This window comes from Eublepharis macularius, chromosome 1 (genome assembly GCF_028583425.1).
Source record: "Eublepharis macularius isolate TG4126 chromosome 1, MPM_Emac_v1.0, whole genome shotgun sequence".
Taxonomy (NCBI): domain Eukaryota; kingdom Metazoa; phylum Chordata; class Lepidosauria; order Squamata; family Eublepharidae; genus Eublepharis; species Eublepharis macularius.
Genome location: NC_072790.1, coordinates 177,669,473 through 177,696,953, shown reverse-complemented (window position 1 = coordinate 177,696,953; position 27,481 = coordinate 177,669,473). Strand labels below are relative to the sequence as shown.

The following is a 27,481-nucleotide window of genomic DNA, read 5'->3' as shown; positions in this document are numbered from 1 at the left end:
CCGGCTGGGCCTGTTCCCTCCGTCGGTAGGACGGCTCTCCGTGGGAACAGCCCATATTCTCCTCGCCAGGGAACCCATACAGCCTCAGAGGCATGCTGGTGCTGGCTGGGCCTGTTCCCGCCGCCGGTAGGACGGCTCTCCGTGGGAACAGCCCAAATTCTTCTCCATGAAGCTTTCCTCAGAGTCCGATGACTCTCTAGAGACCATCTTGTCCTCTTTTCTTTCTTTGGCAAGAGGAGTAAAAGAAGAGGAAATGGGAGGAGAGTAAGGTAATGAAGTAAGTAAGGAGTAAGGTAAAGAATGATTTGAGGAAGAAGAAAGATAAAGAAGAGATAGAGAAAAGGCAGCAGAGCTAGTCTGCTGCAGAACTGCTCTCCCTGGAGGCAGGAACAGAACTGAAGAGAGGGTGGTCCCACAGGCTAGACAGGAAGAGGAAGAAAGTTAGTTCCTGCCTCCCTGATTGGATGGTGGGAATCACCCAAGATGTCCTCCGCCTCAGAGGGAGAAAGACTCTTGGATGAGCGCTGCCACCAGGTGTGTGCATCTGAAAAAGATTAGACTCGAAGCAGGAAAACAATTTGGGATAGCCCAAATCCCTCTGTAAAGATTCAGGGCGCTTCATGAAGCACACCAAAGCTCAAAGCAACCCTTTTCGTGTAGCTTGCAAGCAGTAAGAAAAGGGTTGCTTTAAACTTCCTGCCCCAATGCTGCTTGCTTCCCCCGATGGGAGGGGGAGGACGGTCCCTCCCATCGAGGGAAGCAAGTGGAGCAGCATTTGAAAGTAGCACAAAAAGGGGTGCTTTAAGTTTCAAACGCCCCGCTGCTTGTTTTCCCCAATGGGAAGGGGAAGAGGATCCCCTCCCATGGGGTGAAGCAAGCAATGCAGTGTTTGAAAGCATCTCTTTTCATGCCACTTGCAAACGGCATGAAAAGGGGCTGCTTGCTTCCCTTGATGGGAGGGGGAAGAGGCTCCCCCTCCCAGGGGGTGAAGCAAGTGGTGCGACGTTTAAAAGCACCCCTTTTTGTGCCGCTTGCAACTCTCCTCCCCCTCCCATAAAAGCAAACAGCTAGAAAAGTGCTGCGGGAGCAGCAGCTGCGATACAAATCACTTCAGAAAGTCTTACTTCGGGATTCCCAAATCGGCTGAGCAATGCTGGGCTGATACAGGAATCTTGAATCTTTACAAATCGTGCCCGATTCAGGTTAAAAACCCAAACTGGAAACCCAAAGTGCACATCCGTAGTTGCCACCCCTCCCCCAATTACTTGCCCGGCAGTGATGAAGGACTGAAAAACTTTGGGGAGGGAGAGGGTCATTTCTTTCAAGGCAACCATCCCACCTCCCACCCAGGTCTCAGTCACATAGGTCCACATTATGCATGGTAAAATACTTGCGCAATGTTCTGCTCTTATGATTAATGGACCTGGCATTTCACAACATCAGTGTTGGAGAAGGATTTGTATTCCTAGCATGCCTCGGGATGGGGTGCAGGTTGGAAGGACACCGAGCCATACCATATCTCCGTGTTCTTCCCCTCCAAGACTTTGCCCTCCACCATACCTCCCATGCCCCTGGATTACTGGGATCCCCGACTTCATGCCAGCCTCCTTATCAATAAGTTACAAGTTCTAAAACTGGCACATGCCATTTGTTACAGCCAAGGAATTTTAATAACCAAATGAAGGGGTACTGCAGGATGTCTAAAGTGTTAGGATTGCAAGAAAAATGGCTTCTTAAAAATCTGAACACAAGTTAAATACCTAACAATTACAGAAATTAGTCCATTTTGGGATTTTTCTGTTGGCCAATACCTACAACCTATTTTCGGAAATAATGAATTACTTATTCAATTGGAAGATTATGGTATAGGATGAACTCTGCTGACAGGAATTCCTTGACTAGATATTACTACTTAATCAGGCTTCCATTAATGTTTTATCTACCATATATCAAAATTTACCTTTAGTTTAATACATGGACTACCCTGCTTTCCCCTCTCAACCTTTTAAAGGATGTGGGTGTTCCATCAGGTGCTGGAGAGACATTTGATTACTTGCTCACTTTTTATAAGTTCATGTGGAGCTACCATTTTCTCTCACTTCATCCCAGAATTTTGATGCAACCTGAGACCCACCACACCCAGCACTAACTCATTTAATTAAGTCTGCAACTCATTTTGTACAAGCTACAGATCAGAAGCCCTCCACTATGGTTTGAAACAATTTCCTTTCCCTCCCCTTTAAAAAAAAATAGCCTGATGAAGATTTCTGGAAAGCTTGCAAATCTGCAGACAGATATTTTTGTATTACATGACTTGCTTTTAGATTTTTCTGTTGACCTACAATTTCAAACTGTAAGAGAAATTTACTTTTGAGCAAACATTCTTATAAGTCTCACCTGTGTCAGGAACATCTGTAGGTCTCATAATTCTTCGAATCTGTTCCATTGACTGCAGATCAGGAGACAGACCTGTCAAAAAGGATATCATACAGCTGAAAAAGGAGACAGGGACAATAAAAAATTGCTTAACACTTTCCATGTAAGAACGAACTATGGAGTTTGGGGCTTTCCAGTTTAGAAAAAAGGGATAGGGGGATGTGACAGAAGTTTATAAAATTATGTGGATAGAAAGAACTTTGTCTCCCAAAATATTAGAACTCAGGCCAACGAATGTAGCTGGCTGGGCACTGGATTCAGTTAGACAAAATAATGTACTTTGTCACATAATACACTTGTGGAATGTACTGTTATGACATGTAGTGATGGCTAATTCTTAAATGGCTTTAGAAGCAGATTAGACATATAGAGGATAATTACATCACCTGCTATTACCCATATCATCTAGATGAAACCTCCAAGTTCACAGGCAGTACAGCTATGAATGCCTGTTACTGGAGAGCAGCAACAGAGAGGCTTTGGATGATCAGTATAGACAATAGGAAAAACCTGTGGTTATAGGGCCTAGCTCTCCCAATCAGCTTATTGAAATTAGTTTGTACTACCTTTTCTGTTACATGGTGACAGAAGTAAGAGTACTATATGCAGCAAAATGGAAAATAGATACATGTCCTAATGTGTCAGAGTGGGTAGACAAGATTTATGAATACACATCAATGGCCAAATTAACTACTTATTTTAGACAATAGACCAATAGCTGAATTTTGGGGAAAATGGAAGAATTTCTTTGACTACCTAGGCAGAAATTAATATTAAAGTAACTTAGTATAAAGCAAACATGAGAAAAAATAGGGATATGATCAATCAAACGTTGATATTATAGTGTGTACAAGTATAAATAACCAAGGAGGTGGCAGGAGAGCCATTATACCATAAATATGTTTAGTCATGGCAAATTTTGAGTGTATTTTTATATTAGTTCAATGCAGGGGTCATTTTGTAGAAAAAGAGCTGGAGGAACTCATTAGCATAACTCATTAGCATATGCCATGCCTCTTGCCATCACCAGAAGTGTGTCATTGGTATAACTGATTTGCATATGCCACACCCCCTAACATCCCCTATTCTGGCTGTTTTGGACCCAATCCTGGCCATTCAGGGCCGAAATTGGGCCCAAAATGGTAAAAAGGGGCTGAAAATGGCTGAAAAGGAGCACAAAATGCTCAGGATCGGGCCACTGCTGAGTGGGAGTGATCCACCACCTGTCAGAGGCCTGATCCAGGCCATTTCGGCCTCAATCCAGGCCAAACCAGGCCCAAAATGGCTGAGAGTCAGGTGGGCGGGGCCACCTGACATGTGACCTCTTTGGGGAACTGCCGGAACTGTGTTCCTGTGTGTTCCCCCTTGAAATGAGCCCTGGTTCAATGTAATTTTAAAGCAGTGCTTGTAGAAGTCTTAAATCAATTCCAAATATATTGTTTATATAAGTTTATATCAGTTTCAATTCTATTTCAAACATAGTCTTTGTACAATCTTTTATTATGCACTTTCTATTTTCGTATCTTTTCTTTTAAATAAAATTTATAAATTAAAAAAAAAGTTTATACTGCCAGGTCAGATACTTTAAACTGAGATTAAAACTCAAAAATATGGAAAAGATAGAACCTAAGCATTTTTAACATTAGTTTTTGTTTTTCAAAAACTTCTGGTATTTTGACAGACAAGTTAGATACAATGAAAGTGTTTCACATTACCTAAAAGATAAATTCTATGTCAGGAAATCTGTGCACAGTGACTTTAAAGTTCAGCACACTTTGCCACAAACAAGTCAATGCATGCAGAGGCTTCCCAAATGTATTCTCATAGCAAGATGATAGCAGTAGTGCAACACATTTTTTTATCCACACCGCATTAAATCTTCCAAACTGTCCAGTTTTGAGATTTATATCCCAATTTTGAACAGCTTTGAAGATTTTAGATAATGAAACCGGACCTTTCTTTAAATAACCTGTTAGTATAAATAATTTGCATGTATTCCCTTTGTTTTACCTCTTTCCTTCAAGGCACACAGATTTTTTTCATTTTTATTCTTTACTGAAATAAACACTAATTAAGCAAGATACCTAAATAGAAACCTGTAAGTAATGAACATGTACATAAAACAAGAATTAACTCTCCTCACATCTTTCAAATAAACCTAAGACTGATTTAAAATCAGATCTACTATGAAATGCATTGAATTTTCACTAAACACACAAATGTATTTCTCACCTAGACCTTCATGAGATTTCCTTAATCAAAAGTCTAATTCTCACCTCGGTGGCATTTTTATACTAATTGGCATGTGTTTTCTGCTAAGAAATCTTTCACATGTGACAATGTAAAAATGATTGGTTTAAGATTTAGCTGATTCTTCAGATTTTCATGTGACATTCTACAAAGCCAAAAAGTGATGCTATGGTGCAGGTGCAAGATAAGCTTCATAAATTTCTAAAAGCTGACAAAAAGTTAAGTGAGCTGATTATGATTAGTCCATTCTAGTAATTAAAGAATCATTTATCTAACAAGATAAAAGAAATATCTGTGTGGTTATAAAACCTGTTGACAAAGTACACTGAAGTTCATTCACAGTTCACTAGAATATAGGTTTGTAACTAGAGTATATTGTGATCTAATCCATATTCTGACTACAGTAGTAAAATGCAACATTAATGATTGTTCAGTGCGTCAGCTGCAATACAGATATTGCAGAGATTCCTCAGAAAGCAGTACCTCAACATCTAATTCTAATATGGCTCCAGAATGCAGACCAAAAGAGAGGCAAAATGTGGCCATGAAAATATAGGGAGTTTGGCAATCATCCCCAAAGTCCCGCTATCCTTCTAGGCACTGAAACAATCCTTATGATTTGGGCCTCATGCACATCTAAGTGATCATCAGCTAATCAGAGCCCATGGAACTCCACAGGATGGGAGATGTGCCAGCCTTAGCTTAAGAGAAGGACAGAACAGAGAAACCTTTTCCTCAGACAGAGAATTGCTGCTCAAGATAAGTTTGTCATCTTAGAAAGGATTTGACTTTTAGTTAGGATTTGGGATTAGGTGTGTGTGTGTGTGGGGGGGAACTTGTTTTAGTGAGACAAATTAGTACCCTGCTAAGGGCACATCAAATCTAACCCGGAAAAAAATATAAAGCACTAATTCAGATTCTGAAGGACATGAAAATTAGGTATAGATGGGAATTACCAGAAGGTGTGTCCTTTGAATTTGGAGGGGCCAAAAAGCGTATCAGATCTGAGCGAGAGATGGAGCGATTCTTAAGGGACAATGAAAAAGACTTACCAGCAACAAGACTATGAATATGGAATGTAAAGTTTTATCTTGGAATGTAAATGGACTAAATTCACCAAACAAGAGAAAAAGTATTTTCCACTGGCTATTAAAACAAAAATGTGATATTGTATGTTTGCAAGAGACCCATATCAGAAAACAAGATGTAAAATATTTGAAACTGAAAAAATTGGGTAATGATTTTGCAGCAGCCTCTAATAAGAAAAAAAGAGGAGTGGTGTTGTATATAAAAGAGGAGCTGCAGCCAAAATTTGTAATGAAAGATGTGGAAGCCAGATTTATAGCAGTGGAATGTATATGGAATTTAAAGAGAGTGCTGGTAGTCGGAGTTTATGCACCTAACGGAGCAAAAGAAAGCTTCTTTGAGGATTTGAGGAGGCAACTAGACGAACTTTCATATGACCAGATAATTCTTGCTGGAGACTTCAATGGAGTGACAAATTTGGAATTAGACAAAAAATTATCAACGGCACAAAAGAAAAGAGGACTGTTACCAAAGCTCTTTTTTGAATTGATACAACAGGAGACTTTAGAAGATGTATGGAGAAGACAAAACCCCAAAAGTAGACAATTTACGTTCTTTTCTGCAACGCATTCTACACTATCGAGAATTGACATGATCTGGGCCTCAAAAGACTTAGCGTTATGGACTAAGGAGGTGGAAATAATGCCGATGGTAGGCTCGGATCATAATCCAATCATGTGGAAATTGGGGAGAAGGAGAAAAAGGAAAGGATGGAGAATAAATGAGGATTTGTTACAAGAGGGAGAGAACTTGGAAATGTTGAGAAGAGAGACAAAATTCTTCATACAATATAACATGAATAAAGAAGTACCAACCAACAAGGTTTGGGATACCTACAAGGCGGTAATTAGGGGCATACTAATGGACTTAAATGGTAGAGCCAGGAAAAAGAAAGAAGAGAAGAGACAGGAGATTGTGGAAAAAATAACAGTCAAAGAAACACAGTTAAAGAAGAGACCAGGGAAAAAGAAAATTTATCAGGACATTAAAATACTTCAAGAACAGCTGACAGCAATGAATAACAAAGAATTGGAGTGGAATCTTAAAAGACTGAATCAAAAAGCGTTTGAAGGTGCAAATAAACATGGGAAATACCTGGCATGGCAACTGAAAAAAAGAAAGGAAAAGAAAACTATAAATAAAATATGTGAAGATAATAAAACATATTTGGAACAGACAGCCATTAGTAGAGCCTTCTACAAATTTTATGCTAAATTGTACAACAAGAAAGAGGTGAATAAAGAATTAATAGCGACATACTTGGATAAAATGAAACTCCCAGTAATTTCAGAAGCTTGGAGAGATAGATTGAATAATGAAGTAACGGATGAGGAAATAAGAAAGGCAATACAGTCAACAAATTTGGGAAAGGCGCCAGGGCCAGATGGACTTACAGCTAAATTCTATAAGGTAATGGCCAATGAACTGGCACCATTCCTAAAAGAGGTGATCAATGGAGTTTTAAAGGATCAACGGACTCCAGATACTTGGAACGAAGCTAACATATCATTGATCCCTAAAGAGGGTCAAGATCTGACTAATGTGAAAAACTACCGACCTATATCGTTACTTAATAATGACTATAAAATTTTTGCGAAGATACTGGCGGAGAGAGTGAAGGGATGGCTTTCGGAAGTTATTGAGGAGGAACAAGCAGGCTTTTTGCCAGATAGACAAATTAGAGACAATTTAAGGACAGTGATTAACGCTATTGAATACTACGACAAGCGTTGTGATAAAGAGGTTGGTTTCTTCTTTGTTGATGCTGAAAAAGCGTTTGACAATTTAAACTGGGACTTTATGTTTGCCACTATGGAAAAGCTACAAATGGGAGAAAGATTCATAAGAGCAATTAAGGAAATTTACAGAGACCAGAATGCAGCAATTGTAGTGAATGACGAGACGACTAAGAAACTGACTATAAGCAAAGGAACAAGACAAGGTTGCCCGTTGTCTCCGCTGTTATTCATTTTGGTATTGGAGATTCTGATGATACAAATACGACAAGACGAAGAAATTCGGGGAATAAAAATAAAGGACTTTTCTTACAAGGTCAGAGCATTTGCGGACGATATAATGTTAATTGTAGAGGACCCAATGGAGAATATGCCAAAAGTGATAGACAAGATCAAGGAGTTTGGAGATTTAGCAGGTTTGTATATTAATAAAAAGAAGTCAAAGATATTATGTAAAAATATGACTAAGCAAAAACAACAATTGCTAATGGAAATAACAGATTGCGAAGTAACAAGTAAGGTGAAATATTTGGGAATTGAACTGACGGCTAAGAATATAGATCTATTCAAAAATAACTATGAAAAATTATGGACTCAGATAGAGCGAGATCTGATTAAATGGAATAGATTGAATTTGTCATGGTTGGGAAGGATTGCAGCAGTTAAGATGAATGTGTTACCAAGAGTAATGTTTTTGCTACAGACAATACCAATTATTCGGGACTCTAAGCAGTTTGAAAAATGGCAGAGGAAAATATCAGATTTTGTCTGGGCAGGCAAGAAGCCTCGAGTGAAAATGAAAGTTTTACAAGATGCAAAAGAAAGAGGCGGAATGCAACTGCCCAATCTAAGACTTTACTACGACGCAATCTGCCTAGTGTGGTTGAAAGATTGGATGACGCTGAAGAAATTATTGGCCCTAGAGGGATACAAAAAAATATTTGGATGGCATGCATATCTATGGTATGACAAAGTAAAAGCGAATTCGATGTTCTTACATCATTATATACGGAGAAGCCTATATGCAACCTGGAAGAAGTACAGAGACTATTTACAAGAAGGAACCCCCCTGTGGGTGGTTCCATATGAGGTAATAGATCCGAGAGCTGTCGATACTGAGCAACAGTGTTTAACTTACAAGGAGATAACCCGAATAGAATCTTCTAAACTTAAAATAAAGACAGAGGACGAGTTATCACCAAATTATGATTGGTTTCAGTACAGACAGATCAGAGATCTCTACAATTCGGACTCTGCAAAGGGAGGCATAAGAACAGAGAATTCGGAACTAGAGCAGACACTTTTAAAAGATGACAAGAAGGAAATTTCTAAGGTATACCAAGTACTGTTGAAATGGTATACTGAAGATGAAACAGTTAAAGTACAAATGGTGAAGTGGGCCATAAATTTTAATAAAGAAATAACAATGGAGGCATGGGAATACTTGTGGAAGACTACAATGAAGACTACGACGTGTACTAATATCAAAGAGAACATTTACAAAATGATTTATCGTTGGTACATGACACCAAAGAAGATTGCGCTAGGGAATTTGAACACCTCTAACAAATGCTGGAAATGTAAAAAACATGAGGGTTCCCTGTATCATATGTGGTGGACGTGTGAGGTAGCTAGGCAGTACTGGGCGGAAATAATAAGAGTAATAAGTGAGATTTTACAATTTCAAATTAATAAGAACCCAGAACTCCTGCTACTGAACTTGGGAATGGAGGGCATTCCAGCTCAACATAGGACATTGTTATTTTACATGACAGCAGCAGCTAGACTTTTGTATGCGCAAAAATGGAAAGTACAAGAAGTGCCAACTATCGAAGACTGGATTTACAAATTGCTGTATATGGCGGAAATGGACAAAATGACAAGAAAATTGAGAAACCTTGACCCAGGACAGTTTAACACAGACTGGGAGAAGCTGAAACAATATTTGGTGAAGAAATGGGAGGTGGGAGGAGAACTGTGGCAGTTTGAGAACTATTGAAATACAATAAAATGCAGAGGGGGTGACTTTACCGGGGGGGCGAAGAGGTAAATGAAAATTTCTAAGCAGTTATGTCATTAGATTATTATATGTAGAATAAGATATAGAATATTGATAGAAAATAATTAACCATAAGGATTAATCATAAGGACTGACTAATTAACATTATTTTTGGTAAAATTTGTATAATGTACCAAACTGAATAAGTTTATCTGAAGATATATATGAGTCAAATTGATTGATATTATATGATGATAGTTATATAGATTTATAATTGAAGGGGGACAAAAATAGTAATGTAATTAAATATAACTAAAGCAGAAAGAAGAAGATAAGTAGAATGAGTAACACATAGAGCATAAGTTAAATTGGTTGACTTATATGAATGTATGGTTTATATGGTTTATGATCTATAGAAATATTTGAAATTATGAAAAATGGGATAAATTGTTTATCCAATAGGGAAAAAGGGACTCAAAGTTAGGGTACAGAGTATCAAAAATAGTTAAAGAATTATTGCTTAGAATAAAGGGAGAATATATACTTGTTAGATAGAGGAATATAAAAGGAGTAAGGGAAAAGGGACAAAGGGTTGGAAAACTGTTGGAAGTCAACAAAAAGGGGGGGAAAGGGAGGGGGTTAGAAATTGGGAAATGGGAGAATTGATTGTAATGTGAAAATAATTGATCCTAACCCAATAAAAAAATTTTCAAAAAAAAAAATCTAACCCTTATGAACAGGATCTATGAACAAGGACTCTGTGAATTAAAGTGGCCTAGGACTTAAAACAGTAATCCAGTAAACTTTGAATGCTGGGATAACCTGTCTGGAGAAAAAGGAATCAAATCTACCCTCACTGATTGTGTATGTTAACTGAGGCTCAGTTTCATTTTTAACTCCCATTGGAAAAATTTATAATCTCTGGGGATTGGAGCTGAGATCCAGTAGTACATTCAATACTCAAGTATTCCACACACAACCTTTATCTTGTTACACACCTTATTTTCTGTAAATAAATCTTTGTTGTTCATCACCATCTTGCCTGTACATGAGATAGCTGTGAAAAGGGGGTTATACTTTACCTCACAGTTAAGTACATTATTTTAGCAGGGTCCCAAATGAGAGCATTTAGGGAGCACAAAGCTTACATGCTACCAACCAGTTAACCAAAGCTTGTGACATCCCTTTTTACTGATTGTAGGCAGCTGGGATTTAAACAAATAAAAGGAGCTGTCAGTGTGGAATTCAATAGCCGTAAGTCTAGAGGGCAGTTAACTCCAAAGACGATTTCTTTCTTCCCCTCACTGCATCGTAACTGCCACAGAGGGATTCTCCTGTAGACTTGGGGGAAACACCAACTTTGCAGAAAAATCCAAAAAGAATGCTAATGGTGACCTTGTGAAATCAACCCACTCTACAGAGGTGCCTATTCATCAAAGTACTGGAGCCTGGACCTAGGTAACTCAGACAGGGCAAAGTTGGAGGAAAGCAGCAGTAGTTTGGAGAGGGAGACAAAATAGTGAGTGAAGAAGGGGGAGGAAGTAGAGAAACTGCTTAGGATAAGATAGAAAAAGTAATGAGAGGACTGGGTAGAGAAAATGGAGGGTGATAAGATTTCCTTTCTGCATAAGGCTCGCGGGTCCCAAGCTTAACAGATAAAGCATTAAACTAGAATAACTAGAGAAAGTTATTTGAAAGGAACTTTCCCTCTTGAGCCATAAACTATTAAAATAAGACAAGCCTACACAAAATAGAACCACTGAATTAAAATAGCGTATTATAATAATAATTATAAGAAGTACTTATTTATTAACACACAGGGATCCATTCAGAAAGCCACTTGACAAAAGCATGCATGCAGTGGACTTTTTGACACCCAACAACAACAACAACAACAACAACAACAACAACACTACCACAAGCAACTTTGTATACCATACTTCTTTAGAAATTATCAGCCTTCCCTGAGCTTCAGAAGCCACTTCTAATACATTACAAGACAGCTGCGATTAAGAGCTTTTCTGTAACAACTCAACTGTGCTTGTAAACTAGCAATTAGTTAATAAATCACAAACATATAAAGTATTAAATGAGCAGGAAGTTCACATATACAATAGCTACTGGACAGGATCTATCTAACATGTCAAGATTTAGACTGAACTTGCAATAGAACAATTGCTCTAATAAGTAAACTTGCTGCCCTTGTCTTGACTATGAAAAGTAGCAAAATTGAGCTACCCACAGACAAGGCAGGGCTCTAAACAGAGAAGAAAAATATGGTGCAGTGGGAAAAGAAACAGTATTTCACTCAAGGAACTTTACAGGTTTCTCACACAGCTTCATTAGGAGATCTACAACACATCCAAAACCAGATTAAAAAAAATTATTTCCAAGCACTGACCTTGGACTACTTACTCTCTATTAGCCTAAACTACCTCACAGGGTAGTTGTTGTGATGATAAAGCAGAGGAGGGGAGAAAAACAGGGGAAGCTATCTGAATAAATACTAACTGTAATTTTAAAAGGGGACTTGTACTAGTAATACATAAAGATAAATTCTCACACAATAAACCTGAGTATAGTATTGGGGCATCTTGGTCATCTCTGTGGAAGACAGGATGCTAAACTAAGCAAGTCTTAACAGATCCAGCAGGGATGGGTTCTAAAAAGCACGCGGTTTAGGGTTATCTAGTATATCATACACTGGGTTTTCCGAAAGGTTTTTGACAAGGTACTTCACCAAAAAGACTACCAAATAAGCTTCCAATCACGGAATAAAAGAATACCTTTTATGGATTTAAAAATGGTCAAGTTATAGGACACAGAAAGTAGGAATGGATGGTGTTTTTGATGGATAAAGGTGAGCAGTGAAGCCCCATAAAATTGGTATTGAAATCAGTAATATTTTATTGATTCATAAGCTGTGCAGTGTTGTGAGCCCCAAATTTTTTTTGTGAGCTGAAACTTGCACAAAAATTTATTTTGTGAGCTGTCTTGCATAAAAGTTTTGAGAGCACCATTTTTTTAAAAAAAAGATTGCAGCCTACAAGAAAACAAACATACAAACAGTTGACTATTGTGCAAAGCAGTTTTTAGACGCTTATAACCTCAATCTAATTAATATCTGAGAATTAATTTTTAAATTAATTTAAAGTGTAGATGACTGGGAAAGGCAATGGCAAACCACCCCGTAAAAAGTCTGCCAAGAAAACATCGTGATGCAATGTGTCCCCCCATGGGTAAGTAATGACTCGGTGCTTGCACAGGGGACCACCTTTGCCTTTTTATATATGTTATACCTGCAGACAGAATCAAGTCACATTTCATTACAGACTTTTTTTTTAATACTTGGAGTGCCATTGTTTAGTAGCAACAAGTAGTGAAGGAATGGCTGCCTCAGAACAAAAGCTTAGTCACTCTCTTCTTTGTAGTGCTTTAGTAATGCTGTCTAATAGTACAACCACACAATATTTTTTTAAAAGTTGCTGCCCTTCCAGCACTATGTAAGTACAAACCTAGTGACCCCCCCCCCGACACAAACAAATGCTCCCTCTATGCTGTGCAGTGTTGAGCCAAAAATCAACTTCCTGAGCCGAAACAATAAACTTGCATTACAGTTGCTGTGTGAGCATGCCTCCTTTTTTCTAAAACATGTATTTCAGTCTACAAACATACAAACAAACTACAAACTAATTTGCTAGATTCAGAATACGCTAGTGATAATTCTGAATCTTTAAGGTTGACTGTAGATTGTGTGTCCAGATCTCTCTAGACTGAAATTTAGTTAAGAAATGCTTTGAACATACAGAGCTTTGACTGGAAACCTGAGCAGATGTGCAGCTCAGCAATTGGCATGAAACACTTCTGTGAAATTAAAGAATAACATGAGAAAATTAAGAGCTAGAAATGAGTATGTATTACATGTGCAATAATGAAGCTGAAATAGCATTTTACAAGATGCTTTTATATTTGAACATCTTTTTCTTATTTGTCTTAAAGTAAAACAATTGCACTGTTTCAACATAATGGTGAACTTTGCATAGGCATTTATACCTATCAATGTATGTGTTGTAAAACTTGAGATAGGGCAAGCCATGATTTCTGTCCTATTGGGAAACAAAACAGTATAAAGGTGCTTTGAAGAACCTCTACAATCTCTCTCCAAAGCAGTGTCTCCTCCTTAGTCCTGTGGTGACCTCATAGCCATGTTAAATTCCTTACCTACTGTCCATATTTCAAAAAAAGAAAGAAGGACATAACCATGAAAACAACCAATAAGACACAGGGAAGCAGCTAACCAATCAAAGGGACATGTATACAAGGTACATTTAACTGGTGGGTCTGGGGGGTTGGTAACTCATTAAATGATCAGCACGTGTCCAAATGAATTATGTTAGATAAAGCACATCATAGCAACAGTGTATGAGCACAAAAAAAGAAACTCACAGACTGAAAGGTCTGTAAAGGAAGGGAGAACACACATGTAAGGAAGGTCCCCATTAAAACCTGTAGAGAGGAATGACTGTCCTGAATGAAAAAGTCCAGTAGCACCTTTAAGACTAACCAACTTTACTGTAGCATAAGCTTTCGAGAATCACAGCTCTCTCTGTCAGATGTCCTGAATGCACTGCTATCAATGCTGGTTTCTGGAAGATGCCTGAGACATGCAAGCTGGCAGCAATTGTTTTAAAAATACAAGCACATTTAAAAATCACTTAGAATTAATTGTTCTTGACTTTGCAAACACAATAGAGGTGTTTTGTGATAAAGAGAATAGTTCCACATTCTGATTTATTGTATTTTTCGTGGATCAGCACAGAAATGTAGAAAGATTAGTAAAAAGCATGATACCCTGGAGATAACTAGCTGCCTCCCAGACATTTACCAGAAATACCCTCAAGGAATGCATGAATGCATAAGGAATGCATAAAGTTAAATATCACAGAATACAAATCCCAAAAAAGATAATCCCCTCTCCCTACAGACCAACAAGAGCAAAAAATTAAGTTCTCATTATTTAATACATGAAGCTCACCAAATTGAAAGAGAAGCTGCTTGGTGGACCTCTCCTCCAGCTCCCCCTGCCAAGGCTGCATGGGCACCCAGTGCCACCTACTGCCACTTCCTTCTCCAGCTTCCAGTGCCGGGATTAATGAGGCTTCTGAGACTCCCTGGTCCTGCCGCCGGCAAAGAAGCCGTGCGGGCTGCTTCCTTCTGCAGCTTCCTGCCCAGTCTCGCTGCTGGCAAAGACACTACGTAGGCTGCTGCCTTCTACGGCTCCCCGGTCCCACTACCGGTGAGGAAGTCATGTGGGCTGCAGCCTTCAACAGCTCCCTGGGGTCTGCTCAGCACGCGGCTCAAAAAAGCGGGACAGGAAGTCTGCTTGGAGGGTATCCGCCTGATGCCGCCTCCGCCCCCTGCAGCTTCTAGAGTTGGGGGACAGAGAGAAGCCCAGGGCAACTCTCTGCGCTGGGCTTCTCCCGCTGTGCACTGCCCTCTAAAAATTTGTGCGCCATAGCGCAGGACCGCACATTACCAGGAACGCTGTTCATAAGTCATTTGGAATTGATGGTGAACAGTGCAGTGGCCAAGTCTGCAGAGGATACCAAATTACATAGGATGGTAAAAACTACAGCAGACTGTAAAAATTTACAGGAGAATATGTCCTAATTAAGTGGGCAGGCAACAATATGGCAAATGAAGTTCAGTGTTGCTAAGAGTAAAGTGATGCTCACGAAACAAAGTCTAAATATATCTGGAGTCTGAATAGTCCAAGACTAAGATTGAAGAGGATAGCTTGTGTGCAGAAGAGGCAAAAACAAACTCCAAGCTGGAGATTATTAGGAAAGGATCTGAAAAATAAAAGGGCCAATATTGTAATGCTCCTATATAAATCTATGGTGCAGCCTCATTTGAAGGACTGTGTACAGTTCTATTGCCAAATCCCCCAAAGGCTATTGCGGAACTGGAAAAAGTACAGATCAGAACCACCATGATGATTAAGGGGTTGGAGCACCTTTCCTATGGAAAAAGGCTAAAGAGACTGAGACTTCCCTGTTTAGAAAAAATATTGGGGAAAGGAACATGATAGAAATTTGTAAGATCATACATAGGGTACAGAAAGTTGAACTTTCTTCCTCTTCTGAAATGCTAGATTTTAGGACAAAATCAGGGGAAGGCTTGGCCTTTATGCCCTGCAGGACAACTGGATGGCCACTATGTGAAAAGTTTGCTGAATTAGATGGATGACTAGTCTGGTCCAGCAATGCTCTTATGTTCTCCATCCACCCTGCCCAACTGTAAGAATGTGCCTCTAACGAAACAGTGGCTTATGGATCACTTACAGTGAAACATGTCTTAGAAGCATTATAAAGGTCAAGAAGAACAGCAAATAAGGAAAACATGGTTTCTCTAACAGAAAAAACTTTGCAGCTACGTCCAAGTTTGGCTCACATTAAGCTGAAAGAACAAGTAATACAAAGTGAAGGAAACTCCTAAAAGGTAATTTAGACAGCAAAGAGATTAGTGGCTTCAATGCAAGCAACCAAAGTCAGCTGACATACTTAAAGCAAGATCATCAACATCTGAGGGCTGAAATGGGAAAGTGTCAATGCAGCTAGGTGAGCTATTTCAAGCTACGGAGTGACAATACTTAGTTGGAAGGATGAACAAGATCAAATTTAAGCAACGTGTTACCCAAATAGGAGGTCTCCTTAATTGGCTGGGGGAATTAGCATTAAGGAGGCAAGCGAGAGGGGATAACTGAGCTTCTCCACTTATGCCTACGGGAATTGTTCCTCAGAGAATTCTCAACTAAAATGGCAGATGTTCAACCAAGAAGGTTTCTTTATTAACAAAGGAGTAAAAGACTAGCATATAGAAAATCATACACAGCATACACAGAGGTCTAACTAAGAAAACAGTGAGGAAATGGGAAAGCAATTTTGGGGGAAGGGTGAAAATTAACAGTCTCAAAGAGGAGAAGCAGCAGCAAAAGGACCAGCATTTCATGGAAGAAGAGAAGCCCATATGAGTTTGGGGGGTATGTCTTCAGATCCGCAAGCTCACACACCCATGCATGCACACACACACTGAACACATCGCTGGGAAGCCCAGTTATAGGGCAAAATGTTCCATGGAGCAATGCTGATGTCTTGCTCTCAAAACCAATAAATGGTTTGTCCGGAGATATGACAATAAGTTGGAAAAGGTTTGATACGACTATCTGGGATGGACTATAAGTGAAAATATTGCTTGATGACCTGGTAGGCACTGGACGGGAAGGATATCAGCTGAATAGCTTTGATTAGGGTAAGTGGGTGAGGGGCGGTAAAGGAAGCCATGGACAAGATTAGACAGGGAGCTCTCTCAGGAAATCTCATTATCTGTGACTCTCCAGGGTGTGAAAGGCTGTCTGAAAGTCAGGTTCTGGTAACTTTCCAGGATCCAGCCTGGCTGGCATCCATTCTGCCTTGGGTTAAACAGTGTCTTGGACTTATGTATGGAAGGGGTTTGTGATATTCTATCAATCAATCAAAGGCGAAAGATTTATGCAATCTGAAGAGAAACCAGAGTATTGATATTCTATCCATAAATGGCCCTCTCAGTGTGCAGAAGAGTCTGACTGCTAACAAACACATCAGGGCTAACTTCAAGGTGTTTTTTATGTTTTACAACTGTATGATATTTATTTCACAAAATTTTGATCCACTCTTTCTGCCCTCATAAGGACCACCAAGACAGCTAACAAATTCAGACACACATACTAAACCCATTAAAATCAAACAAAACACTTCATTAAAACAGTTCAGACCTTATAAAACAGACATTAAAACAAAACATGGGGGTATAAAGGAGGGATGACCGAGAGTATGCCAAACAAAACAAAAAAGTCTTCACCAGCTGATAGAACATGATAACAGAAGGGAATAGATGAATCACCCTGGGGAGAGATTTCTAGATTCTGGTGCCAACACTGAGAAGGCCTTCTCCTGGCCTCTCCATCTAATCTCAAAAAGCAGAGGAACCCAAAGCAGAGCCTCCAAAGATGACTGCAGTGGTTAGGTAGGTTTGTAAGGGAGCCGGCGGTTCTTCAGATACGTTTGTCCCAAACCATATTAAGGCTTTAAAGTTCAACACCAGCAGCTTCAATTGTGCCTAGAAACACATTGAGAGTCAGTATAGATGGCCCAACACTGGAGTAATAGGGTCAGCACAACCCACTCCAGCTGACATTCTGGTGGCAGCATTCTGCACCAATTGAAGTTTCCAAACACTTTTCAAGAGCAGTCCATGTAAAGCACGTTGCAGTACCCTATTCTAGATGTAACCAGGGCATGCACCATAGCGGCTAGATCTTTTTTGCCCAGGAAAGGCCATACGTAGCTAACCGGATGAAGCTGGTAAAAGGCACCTCTGGCCACAGCTGCCACCTGTTTATCAAGTAGTAGGACTGGGCCCAAGATCATCCCCAAACTACAGACCTGTTCCTTCAAGGGGAGTGAAACCCCATCGAGAACAGGTGACACCTTAAATCCTGGGTCAGACCATCCATTCATCAGTAGCCCTTCTGTCTTGCCAGGATTAAACTTCAGTTTATTATCCTGCATCTACTCCTAAACTTCCTCCACTGGTTCATGGTTTCTGCAGCCTCCTTGGTATCAGCTAGAAGTGTGGGACAGAGCCAAGTGTCATCTGCATATTAGTGACAACCCAGCCCAAATCTCTTAATGATCTCATCCAACAGTTTCATGTTGATGTTAAACAGCACAGAGGATATGAGCGAACCCTATGGGACCCCCACAGACCAAACGTCAAGGAGCAGAGCAACAGTTCTCCCTCTGAGGCAGAGGACATCTTGGATGTTTTCCTCAGCCCTATCAGGGAGGCAGGAAATTAATTTTCTTCCTCTTCCTGATGGTGCAAGGGACACCCCTTCTTCCAGGTCTTTCCTGCCTCCAGGAAAAGCAGTCGCAGCAACAGAACGCTCTGCTGCTTCTCAGGCCTCTTAATCTTCATCTCTCATTCCGAGCCTGCCTTCCCTCTTTTGATCTCTCTCTCTCTCTCTCTCTCTCTCTCTCTCTTATCCTCCTTTACTCTTCCTCCATCTGCTCCTCTCTGCTCCCTTTCTGGTTAATATTCAACCATCAGATAGCGTTATGGAGTCCAGGGACTCTGACGGGAGCTTCATGGACGAGGAGGAAGAAACCTCACAGCAGCCGCAGCACCCGATCCTTCGGGTGCTGTCCTGTCTTCGTGGCTGGAATGGGCTCCTGGCCACTTTATGGCCTCTGCAGCTGTGTAATCCACCCAAGAGAATTCAACTGCGGCAACGGGAACAAAGATCAGCAACACACCTTTGCCTGGTGGCCAAGAGCAGTGCTTCACAGCAGGCCGTGGAAAAGGCGGGAAATGGCGGTGGCAAGCATGTCAAGCCCTGTGCAGCCCTGGAAGATCCGCTTACCACCACTCTTCCACTGGGAGACAGTGCAGCAGGCCCTTCCTGCCGGGATCAGAACCTGTTTCACTCAGAGATCGACTTCGCAAGGACAAATAAAGTACCTGGTGACCCCGTGCCTTCAATCTCTTGTTGATTTTCTCTCTCCCTTCAGGCAAACTATGAGAGATTATAAAGTTCTGCTATCCCCAGTCAAGGGCAAGCAGTGAAGGGATCTCTGCCCCCCCCGCCACGCCCAAGCCCAAAGACAGACCACGGTGGGCTGAAGGCCAGTGGCCCACTAAAGCTGCCCAGAAGTTAACCCAGGGCAGGTATAACAGCAAGGGTCTCTCTTGAGTGGGAGAAATGTCCTCTGACAGCAAGAACAGAAAGGAAGGGGAGTTCCTCTGTGAAGAAGAGGAGGTCTCCATACCTGAGCAATCAGACTGTTTATTTAAATCAGAAGACTAGCAGTATCTCCTTTCCAAAACCCTAGCAGCCCTGGACCTGCCAGAAGCCTCAAAAGGGGAGGAGGACTCAAAAGCAGGCAAGGCCACCTCAAGACCCAAAGGGTGCAGAGAGTTCTTCGCAAGGGCAGACACACCTGAAAAGGTGTTTCCATACCCTGAGTATTTTGAGAGACAACTAAAAGCCAAATGGGCCACGCCAGCAGCTAATAAACTTTTCAAAGAGTTTGTCACCCTGAAAGGGGTAGGCCATGAGGATGAATTTGGAGTTGAGGTCGGCAGGCCAGGCCCGTAACCACAGCAATCTCCGGGCGACCGTCACTGAGGCCATGGCTCTGGAGGAGAAAGTTGGCATCAGGGCAAAGTTTAAAGCTAAGCCAAAAAAGTATATGCCTTACTCACTTTTGCTAATGAGTTGTTTGCAGGTGCAGAGGATCAATGCTCCAGTACCCGCACTGCAGTCCTCGGGTCTACTGTCAAGGATCCATAAAGGACAACTTGGACAGAAAAGCTCAAATCGCTCTTAGGAGAGCTCAAGAAGCCTCAGTCATGGCCATTAGAGCATCTACTATGGCACCCATTGTCTCGAGGGCATCAGTGGCATGGGTGTGCAAGTTGATACAGCTGCTCCCAGGAAATAACAGATGCCTGCTGGAAGGGACCACCAGGATCCTTAAGGCCAGCACCTTTGCCCTGATGCCGACTTTCTCCTCCAGAGCCACGGCCTCAGTGACGGTGGCCCGGAGATTGCTGTGGTTATGGGCCTGGCCTGCCGACCTCAACTCCAAATTCATCCTCATGGCCTACCCCTTTCAGGTTGACAAACTCTTTGAAAAGGCACTAAACAAGATCTTGGTGGAAGCGAGAGACAAGAAGAAAGCACTGCTGAAGACGCTCAATAGATCGGACAGAGGCTGCTTTGGTTCCCAGTCCAGAGGCTGCTTTGGTTCACACCACTCTCTAGCCAGAGTGCACCAAGAATACAAGCGCTCTTCATGGAGCTTCCCTTGACAAACCTTCAAAAGGGGACCATTCAGTTCAAGGCCAAACAGAACCAACATGCCCAAGGGGACAGACACGATTTGACAACAAGGTCCTCAAGTCCTGACTCAGCTCAGAGCCTGGGGGAGAGGCTGCTTCAATTCCATCAAGCATGGGTCGAGTCAAAGGTGGATGCCTGAACCCTCAAAGTGGTCTCCAGAGGTTACTTGATAGAGTTTGAATCTTACACACCAGATCGCTTCATGACCTCCCCCATCTGGAAGAACCTGCAGAGAAGACTTATCATGCAAAAGACCCTCAAACATCTGTTTGACATTTAAACCATAGAACTGGTACCCAGCAGAGAGATAAGCTTAGGCGTATACTCTCTCTTCTTTACAGTACTGAAAAGAAATGGGGGCTGGAGAGCAATGTATGACCTGAAGTTTGTAAACTGGTTCATAAAGCTGAAACGCTTCCACATGGAAACATTACACTCCATCTCTGAAGCTCTACAACCAGGGGAGTTCCTCAGTTCAAGAGACCTCAACAAAGCCTACCTCCACATACCCATCAACCCCACACACAGCGCTATTTGAGGTTTCATGTGGACAATCACCATTACCAATTCAGAGCTCTGCCTTTCGGCCTGGCCAGGGCTCTGAGAGTCTTCTCCAAGGTTCTTATCAATCCAGTAATCCACCTCAGAGAGAGGGGAATCCACATTCACTCATACCTTGACAACATCTTTATTCGGGCCAATTCAGAGAAGAGCCATCAGGACATGTGGGATACTATGTAGTTCCTAGACCACCACGGATTCCTAATAAACTCGGAAAAATAATCCATCCAACCTTCTCAGAGACTACAACACCTGGAAATGATAGTAGACACTAGAAGAGGATACCTGTTCCTCCCTCAGGAGAAGATACAAAAGACCAAGGAACTGATCAGGTCGGTCATACGGGACAGATCTGTCTCCCTACTATCCCTATCAAAGTGGATGGGGAACCTAGTGGCGAACTGCGAGGCAATTTACTGGGGGCGTTTACACATCCGGGTCCTATTAGCCTTTCTACACCCTTTTCAGTATCTCATAACGGCCAAAGCAAACATGGTCATCAGGGTCCCATGGAAGGTCAAGGAGAACCTCAAATGCAAGGCCAAAGGCCGCAACCTCTGCCAGGGCAAGAGCTTCCTAACACCACAGGTGATGCAATTATTTACTGACACCAACCTCACCGGATGGGAAGCAACCTTGGATGGCCAACCAGTTCAGGGCCTGTAGTCCAAACCAGAGATCTGACTGCCCATCAACCTCCCTGAGATGAGAGCAATTGGACTGTCTCTCATTTTGTTGACTAGGTATCTGACAAGAACATTCTAGTCCGCACAGACAACACCTCAGCCAAGACATTCATCAACAAACGGGGACACCAGATCCTCTAGACTTCTCAATGAAGTGACCTCAATGAAGTGAAGTCACATGGGCAGAATCACACTTGTCTTCTATCCAGGCACAACACATCAAGGGCACAGACAACACTCAAGCCGACTGGCTCAGCAGACAGACAATATAGCCGGAAGAAGAGTCCCTCAAGAGGGAAGTATTTCAGGAGATAACAGATCACTTCGGGACCCTGTTACTGGACTTATTTGCTTCTTCCCACAATCACCAAGTTCCATGATTCCTGTCCAGATATCACCATCCACAGGCAAAGAGGACCGACACTCTCACGTCCCTATGGCTGAGACGTCTGCTCTACACATTCCCTCCCATTCCAATTATCCCCAAACTGCTGAGGAAGATTGCAGAACAGAGGGCAGACGTGATAGTGGTGGCCACTTGGTAGCCAAGGTTTTCAACGTTACACAGAATGTCAGCCAAGCCTCCACTTACTCTTCTGTCTATCCCGGATCTCCTGCAACAGGGCACAATATGGCATCCTCACCCAGATTGGCTGTGCATGATCGCCTGGAGCTTGAGAGGGACTCGTTTTCCAGGTTAGGATACCATCTACAAGTGATTAACACCTTGCTGGCATCTAGAAAAAGGTCAACTATTAAATCTACAACACTGCCTGGAAAGCCTTTGCCAGGTGGGCAAGGAGGAAGAAGATAGATTACCTTCATCCTCCCATGGGAGCGATACTAGGCTTCTTACATGAAGGCCTGGACTTAGGTCTTAAACCAGCCACCCTGAGGAAGCAAGTGGCAGCGTTCAATTCATTGGTGCTGCTTATGGAGGATCTCAAGTTAAACACTCTCATATCCAGCTCTTCTTGAGGGAAACTATGTTGCTGTGCTCCCCTATGGCCCACCACTCCCCCAGCTGGAGATTACACATTGTTTTGTCAACTCTAACCAAGCCTCCTTTCGAGCCTCTGAGAGACATATTTCTGAAATGGCTGAAGTTAAAAACCATTTTCCTCGTGGCCATCACACTGGCTTGGAGAATCTCTGAGCTCGGTGCCTTATCCATTAAATCGCATCTGTGCATTTTTCAGTGTCAAGGTGGTCATGTGCACAGACCCTATCTTCCTTCCCAAGGTGTACTCTAGGTTCCACAGATCCCAAGAAATCAATCTTCCATCCTTCTGCCCTAATCCCAAACATGCTAAGAAGTAGCAGCACAATCTTGACGTCATGAGGGCCCTCAAGGTGTACCTGACCAGAACAGAATCTATCAGGAAGTTGGTTTCCCTGTTTATTAACATTTTGCCCCCAAATGTGGGTAAGAAAATGTCAACAACGATAATCAGCAATAACATTAAATCCTGCATTGTGGAAGCATATAGAGCATCCAACAGGGAAGTCCCAAAGCGGATCACTGCCCATTCTGTGAAAAGTGCAGTGACTAATGCAACTTTCAGAAATAATGCGTCAGTGGAGGAAGTTTGCAAGGCCGCCACGTGGTCTTTGGTCTCTACCTTTGTAAAGCATTACAAGCTAAACTTGTACATCTTGGCGGATGCTGCATTTGGAAGGAGAGTTCTGCAGTGCCTAATCCAGGACGAGGAACAAACCCCACCCCAAAAGAAGTAACTGCTCTGGGAGCACCCAAGATGTCCACTGCCTCAGCAAGAGAACAGACCTTTGGACACTTACCGTGAAGGGTCCTTCTCCCATGAGGAAAGGAAGACATCTTGCCCTCCCAGGGTCTCTAGTCCCTTATCTTAACCTTCCCTTTTTCTCTGGTGTTGCTTTCTCTATCCTTGCTCTCCTGATGCCCGACTTTACTTCGTTAGCTGGACAGACATTCTTCTTCTAATATTACGAACCAAGGTCTGCCGACAAAGAGAGGAACTACTGCTGCATGGAGTCACCTATACTGGAAGAAGGGGTGTCCCACGCACCAACAGGAAGAGGAAGAAAATTAACTTCCTGCCTCCCTGACAGGACAGTAGGAAACACCCAAGATGTCTTCCTTTTCTCAAAGGAGAAGGAACTTTCACAATAAGTATCCAAAGGTCCATTCTCCAGCAACACCTTCTGAAACCAACTCTCCAAGCAGGACCGGAACAACTGCAAAAAAGTGCCTCTATGTCCCAGCATAGAAACACAGATCAGAAGGATATTACGATCATATCGAGAGCAGCTGAGAGGTTTAGGACAATCAACTGAATCACTCTCCCTCTGTCCATCTCCTGGTACAGATCATCCACTAGGGCAACCAAGGTTGTTTTGGTCCCATATCCATGCCTAAAACCAGAACTGATATAAGCAACCTGGCCTCATCCAGGAAATGCATTTTTGCCAAAATTTTACTCGTCTTAGAATGATTGTGCAAGTAAAGTATGCAAAAAACAGTGTGTGACAGATGCCCGCCTCACAACTTCCTGCCCCTCATTTCAAAAAATCTGTTTCTATGTTTAACCACTGGCCCATATTTGTTGCCAAGTAGGCCCCCTCTCCTGCTTTAAGGCCTGCCATGGACTGTGTTAAAGTTTCCTGCATTGCTGTTTTACTGCTACACAAAGATTGCCCTGCACGTGTGTGCTCTGATACACGTGTCAGTTTCCTGCCTGCTTGTTAATTGCCTTGCTGCTGCAATAGACTGTGCTAGTTTCCTGACACCATGCCTGGATAACTGCACAAAGGACTCTCTTCCTGGGCAACCCTGCCCAGACCTGTACCTGGACCTCCCAGTGTGTGTTTGGACTTTATTACAAGTGTGCCCCGTGCCTGCATTGCCATCTGCCACGGACCGTGCCTGTTCCCTGCTTTGGACTGTGTTTTACGTGCTGTTCCCCCTGCCTCCATTGAAGCCTGCCTCATCTGGGCCCAAGCCGCTGCTAGCAGCCGGGCGCCTGCCGAGGGAACCTCCAGCGAGCCTGGCTAGGCACTCTCTGGTCAGTTCCCGCCTGGAGCCTCCCACGAGCCGGTCCCCAAGCTTGCCCTCGCTACCGGGCAACCTGCGAACCAGCCTCCGCCATGCCCTGCCAGCAACCATGTTCTCGGGCAGCCAGAAGACCAAGGGAAGAAGCCTGCTTTGAGAAGCCATTTCGGCAAAGCGGACACACCACGTCCGCAGCGAGAGTACCTCGCCCCGCTCTGCATATCTTAGGAGCCGCCCCGGAGAAGAACCTAAGTGCCGACCATCCCAAGCACTTAGAGAATGCATCTCAAAGAAACCTCCGCATTCCAGAGCTGATGACATCAGGACAAGCCCTGTCCGCTGGAACATCCATTCAGCCCACTCGGATTTCCCCCTCCCTCTTTTGTCCCCTCTTCCTGAGGTGTCACTTATCACAATCAGATTACCAAAGTGGCCCATCCAAGCCATTCAGTGTCCCATTAGAGCCTTTGTTTTAATCTGTGAGAACCACCAAGTACAGCACCAGCCCCAGGGTACGTTTTGGGGTATTTAAGCTGGTCCCTCAGACCACACGGTGCTCAGGCCATTCCTATCCAGAACCCCTTGCTGTCTGTCCGTGGATCCATTGCTGGCATTGGACCACCTCGCTGTTGTGTCTCTGCTCCGCTTCAGGATTGTGAGTATTTCCCCTATCATCGTTGGGTACCTGCAAATGCAACCCTCTGTATTTCTTACTCTATATTTCTTAGTCCTTGTATGCTTTCTTGTGTGTATGTGCAAGTTCAGGCTTACGCCACACTATTAGTAAATACACGTGTTTATTGAACCTATTTGTAGTCTGCCTCTTTGTCACTAGAGTGTCTGGAATCGGGACCTCCGTAAACGTTGGTTAGATCCGCGCTAATTTTAGTTCCAGACTGCAAAGCTAATTTCCCCATTATAAAAAGCAATTCTGGTAACATATTTGCATTATCAATAGTAATGCCTTATAGTAATGCCTTACTATGCATTACTATGGCTAGATACTGATCTCCTACAGACTTCAGGGAGTTTAGAAACAGATTTTGAAATACTTGAGTAAAAGGAAGGAAGACGGGACAAGGTAGGAAGTTTACATGTGTTCCTTCATATATGCCTCCTGCATAACTGCCATGAATGTATATGGGTTCTGGTTCTGTTATCTGAGAGCATGGGAAGTTCTTTCTTGCTGTGATGCCAGCAGATTATCTAGCAAATGTTTACTTTCTCTTTCTTGCTCCACTGAGCCAGTGGCCTTGACTGCCAGCGAAAACCACGTGGTTTCCTCCGATCCCTGGAACACCCCCCCTCCCGGCCGTGGTTGGTGATCTTGATGGACTTTATAACTGAACTTCCCCTCTCCAAAGGGAAGACTGTAGTTCTGGTGGTGGTTGATTTATTTTCTAAACAAGCCAATTTCATTCCATGCTCCAAAATCCCAACCACCAAGAAATTAGCCAATCTTTTCCTACAACACACAGTCAGGCTACACTCATTTCCGGATAAGGTGGTATCGGCCCATGGAGTCCAATTCGTAGCCAACTTCTGGCGGGAGCTATTGAAACTGGCTGGAATTGAACAAGGACTTAGCTCCACCCATCATCCCAAGTCCCATGAGCAAACTGAAAGAGTTAACCAAGTGTTAGAACAATTTTTAAGGTGGTACATTAATTACGAAAAAGACAATTGGACTGATTTTCTGAGTTTTGCCGAATATTGTTATAACACAATGCACAGTTCTACAGGAGCCTCCCCCTTTATGGTAGTACATGGTTATGAGGGCAAAGCAATACCCTTTGTAAAGGCCCCAAGCAACGACGCACCAAGGAACCTAAGAGAGTGGTGGTCTACATTAAAGACTCAATGGGAAATAATAAAGAAAACTTTGGAAAAAGCCAAAGAGGATTACAAGAGACAGGCTGATAAAAAACAATCAGCTCCATGGAAACTACAACCAGGGGACTATGTGTACGTTTCCACTAAGAATCTAAGGGGGGAGTAACCCAGCAAAAAACTGGGGTGGAAATTTCTGGGACCTTTTCCAGTAAATAAGATAATAAATGAAGTCACTGTAGAGGTGAAGCTCCCCAAGAACTTAAAAAAATGTCCACTCCGTATTCTATTTCAGCCTCCTGAAGAAAGCTCCTCCTGACAGATGGCATCCGGAACGAGGGACTCCTCCCCCCCTCATAGTAGATGGACAACTGCACTACAAAGTGAAGGACATCCTGGACTCTAAGTTAAAGCGGAGAGGATTGTTTTACTTAATTTGCTGGGAGCACTTTGATGTGGGGGAAAAAGGAATGGGTAAAAGCTTCTGATGTAAACACTCCTAAACTGATACGTAAATTTCATAAAGGACCTGGCTTATTCAAACAAGCCAGGTCCTTTATGAGGGTGGGAGGACCTTCTTGGGGAGGGCAGTATGTCATATATGCCTCCTGCATATCTGCCATGAATGTATATGGGTTCTGGCTCTGGTATTTGAGAGTATGGGAAGTTCTTTCTTGCTGTGATGCCAGCAGGTTATCTGGCAAATGTTTACTTTCTCTTTCTTGCTCCACTGAGCCAGTGACCTTGACTGCAAGTGAAACTGGCTTGATATGTATCCATCTTGAGAACCAAAAAGGTAAGTTCATCTTTCTCACTATCTGCTATAAAACAATGTCTCACTAACCCCCCCTCCCCTTGTTAACGGTCCTCTTTCCTAAGGCGGGAAGATTCCCTATAACTAACATTGCTAGACCCACATAC

The 27,481-nt window shown here is 42.4% G+C and overlaps 1 protein-coding gene across 1 annotated transcript in view; it reads right to left on the bottom strand.

The window, feature by feature from the left end:
* PPP1CB (protein phosphatase 1 catalytic subunit beta) overlaps positions 1-27,481 on the bottom strand; it is an 86,640-nt gene that overhangs the window by 12,007 nt on the left and 47,152 nt on the right. Inside the window, exon 5 of the mRNA XM_054978921.1 lies at positions 2,398-2,469. Within this exon, the coding sequence (XP_054834896.1) occupies positions 2,398-2,469 (72 nt within the window). The remainder of the gene's footprint in view (positions 1-2,397; positions 2,470-27,481) is intronic.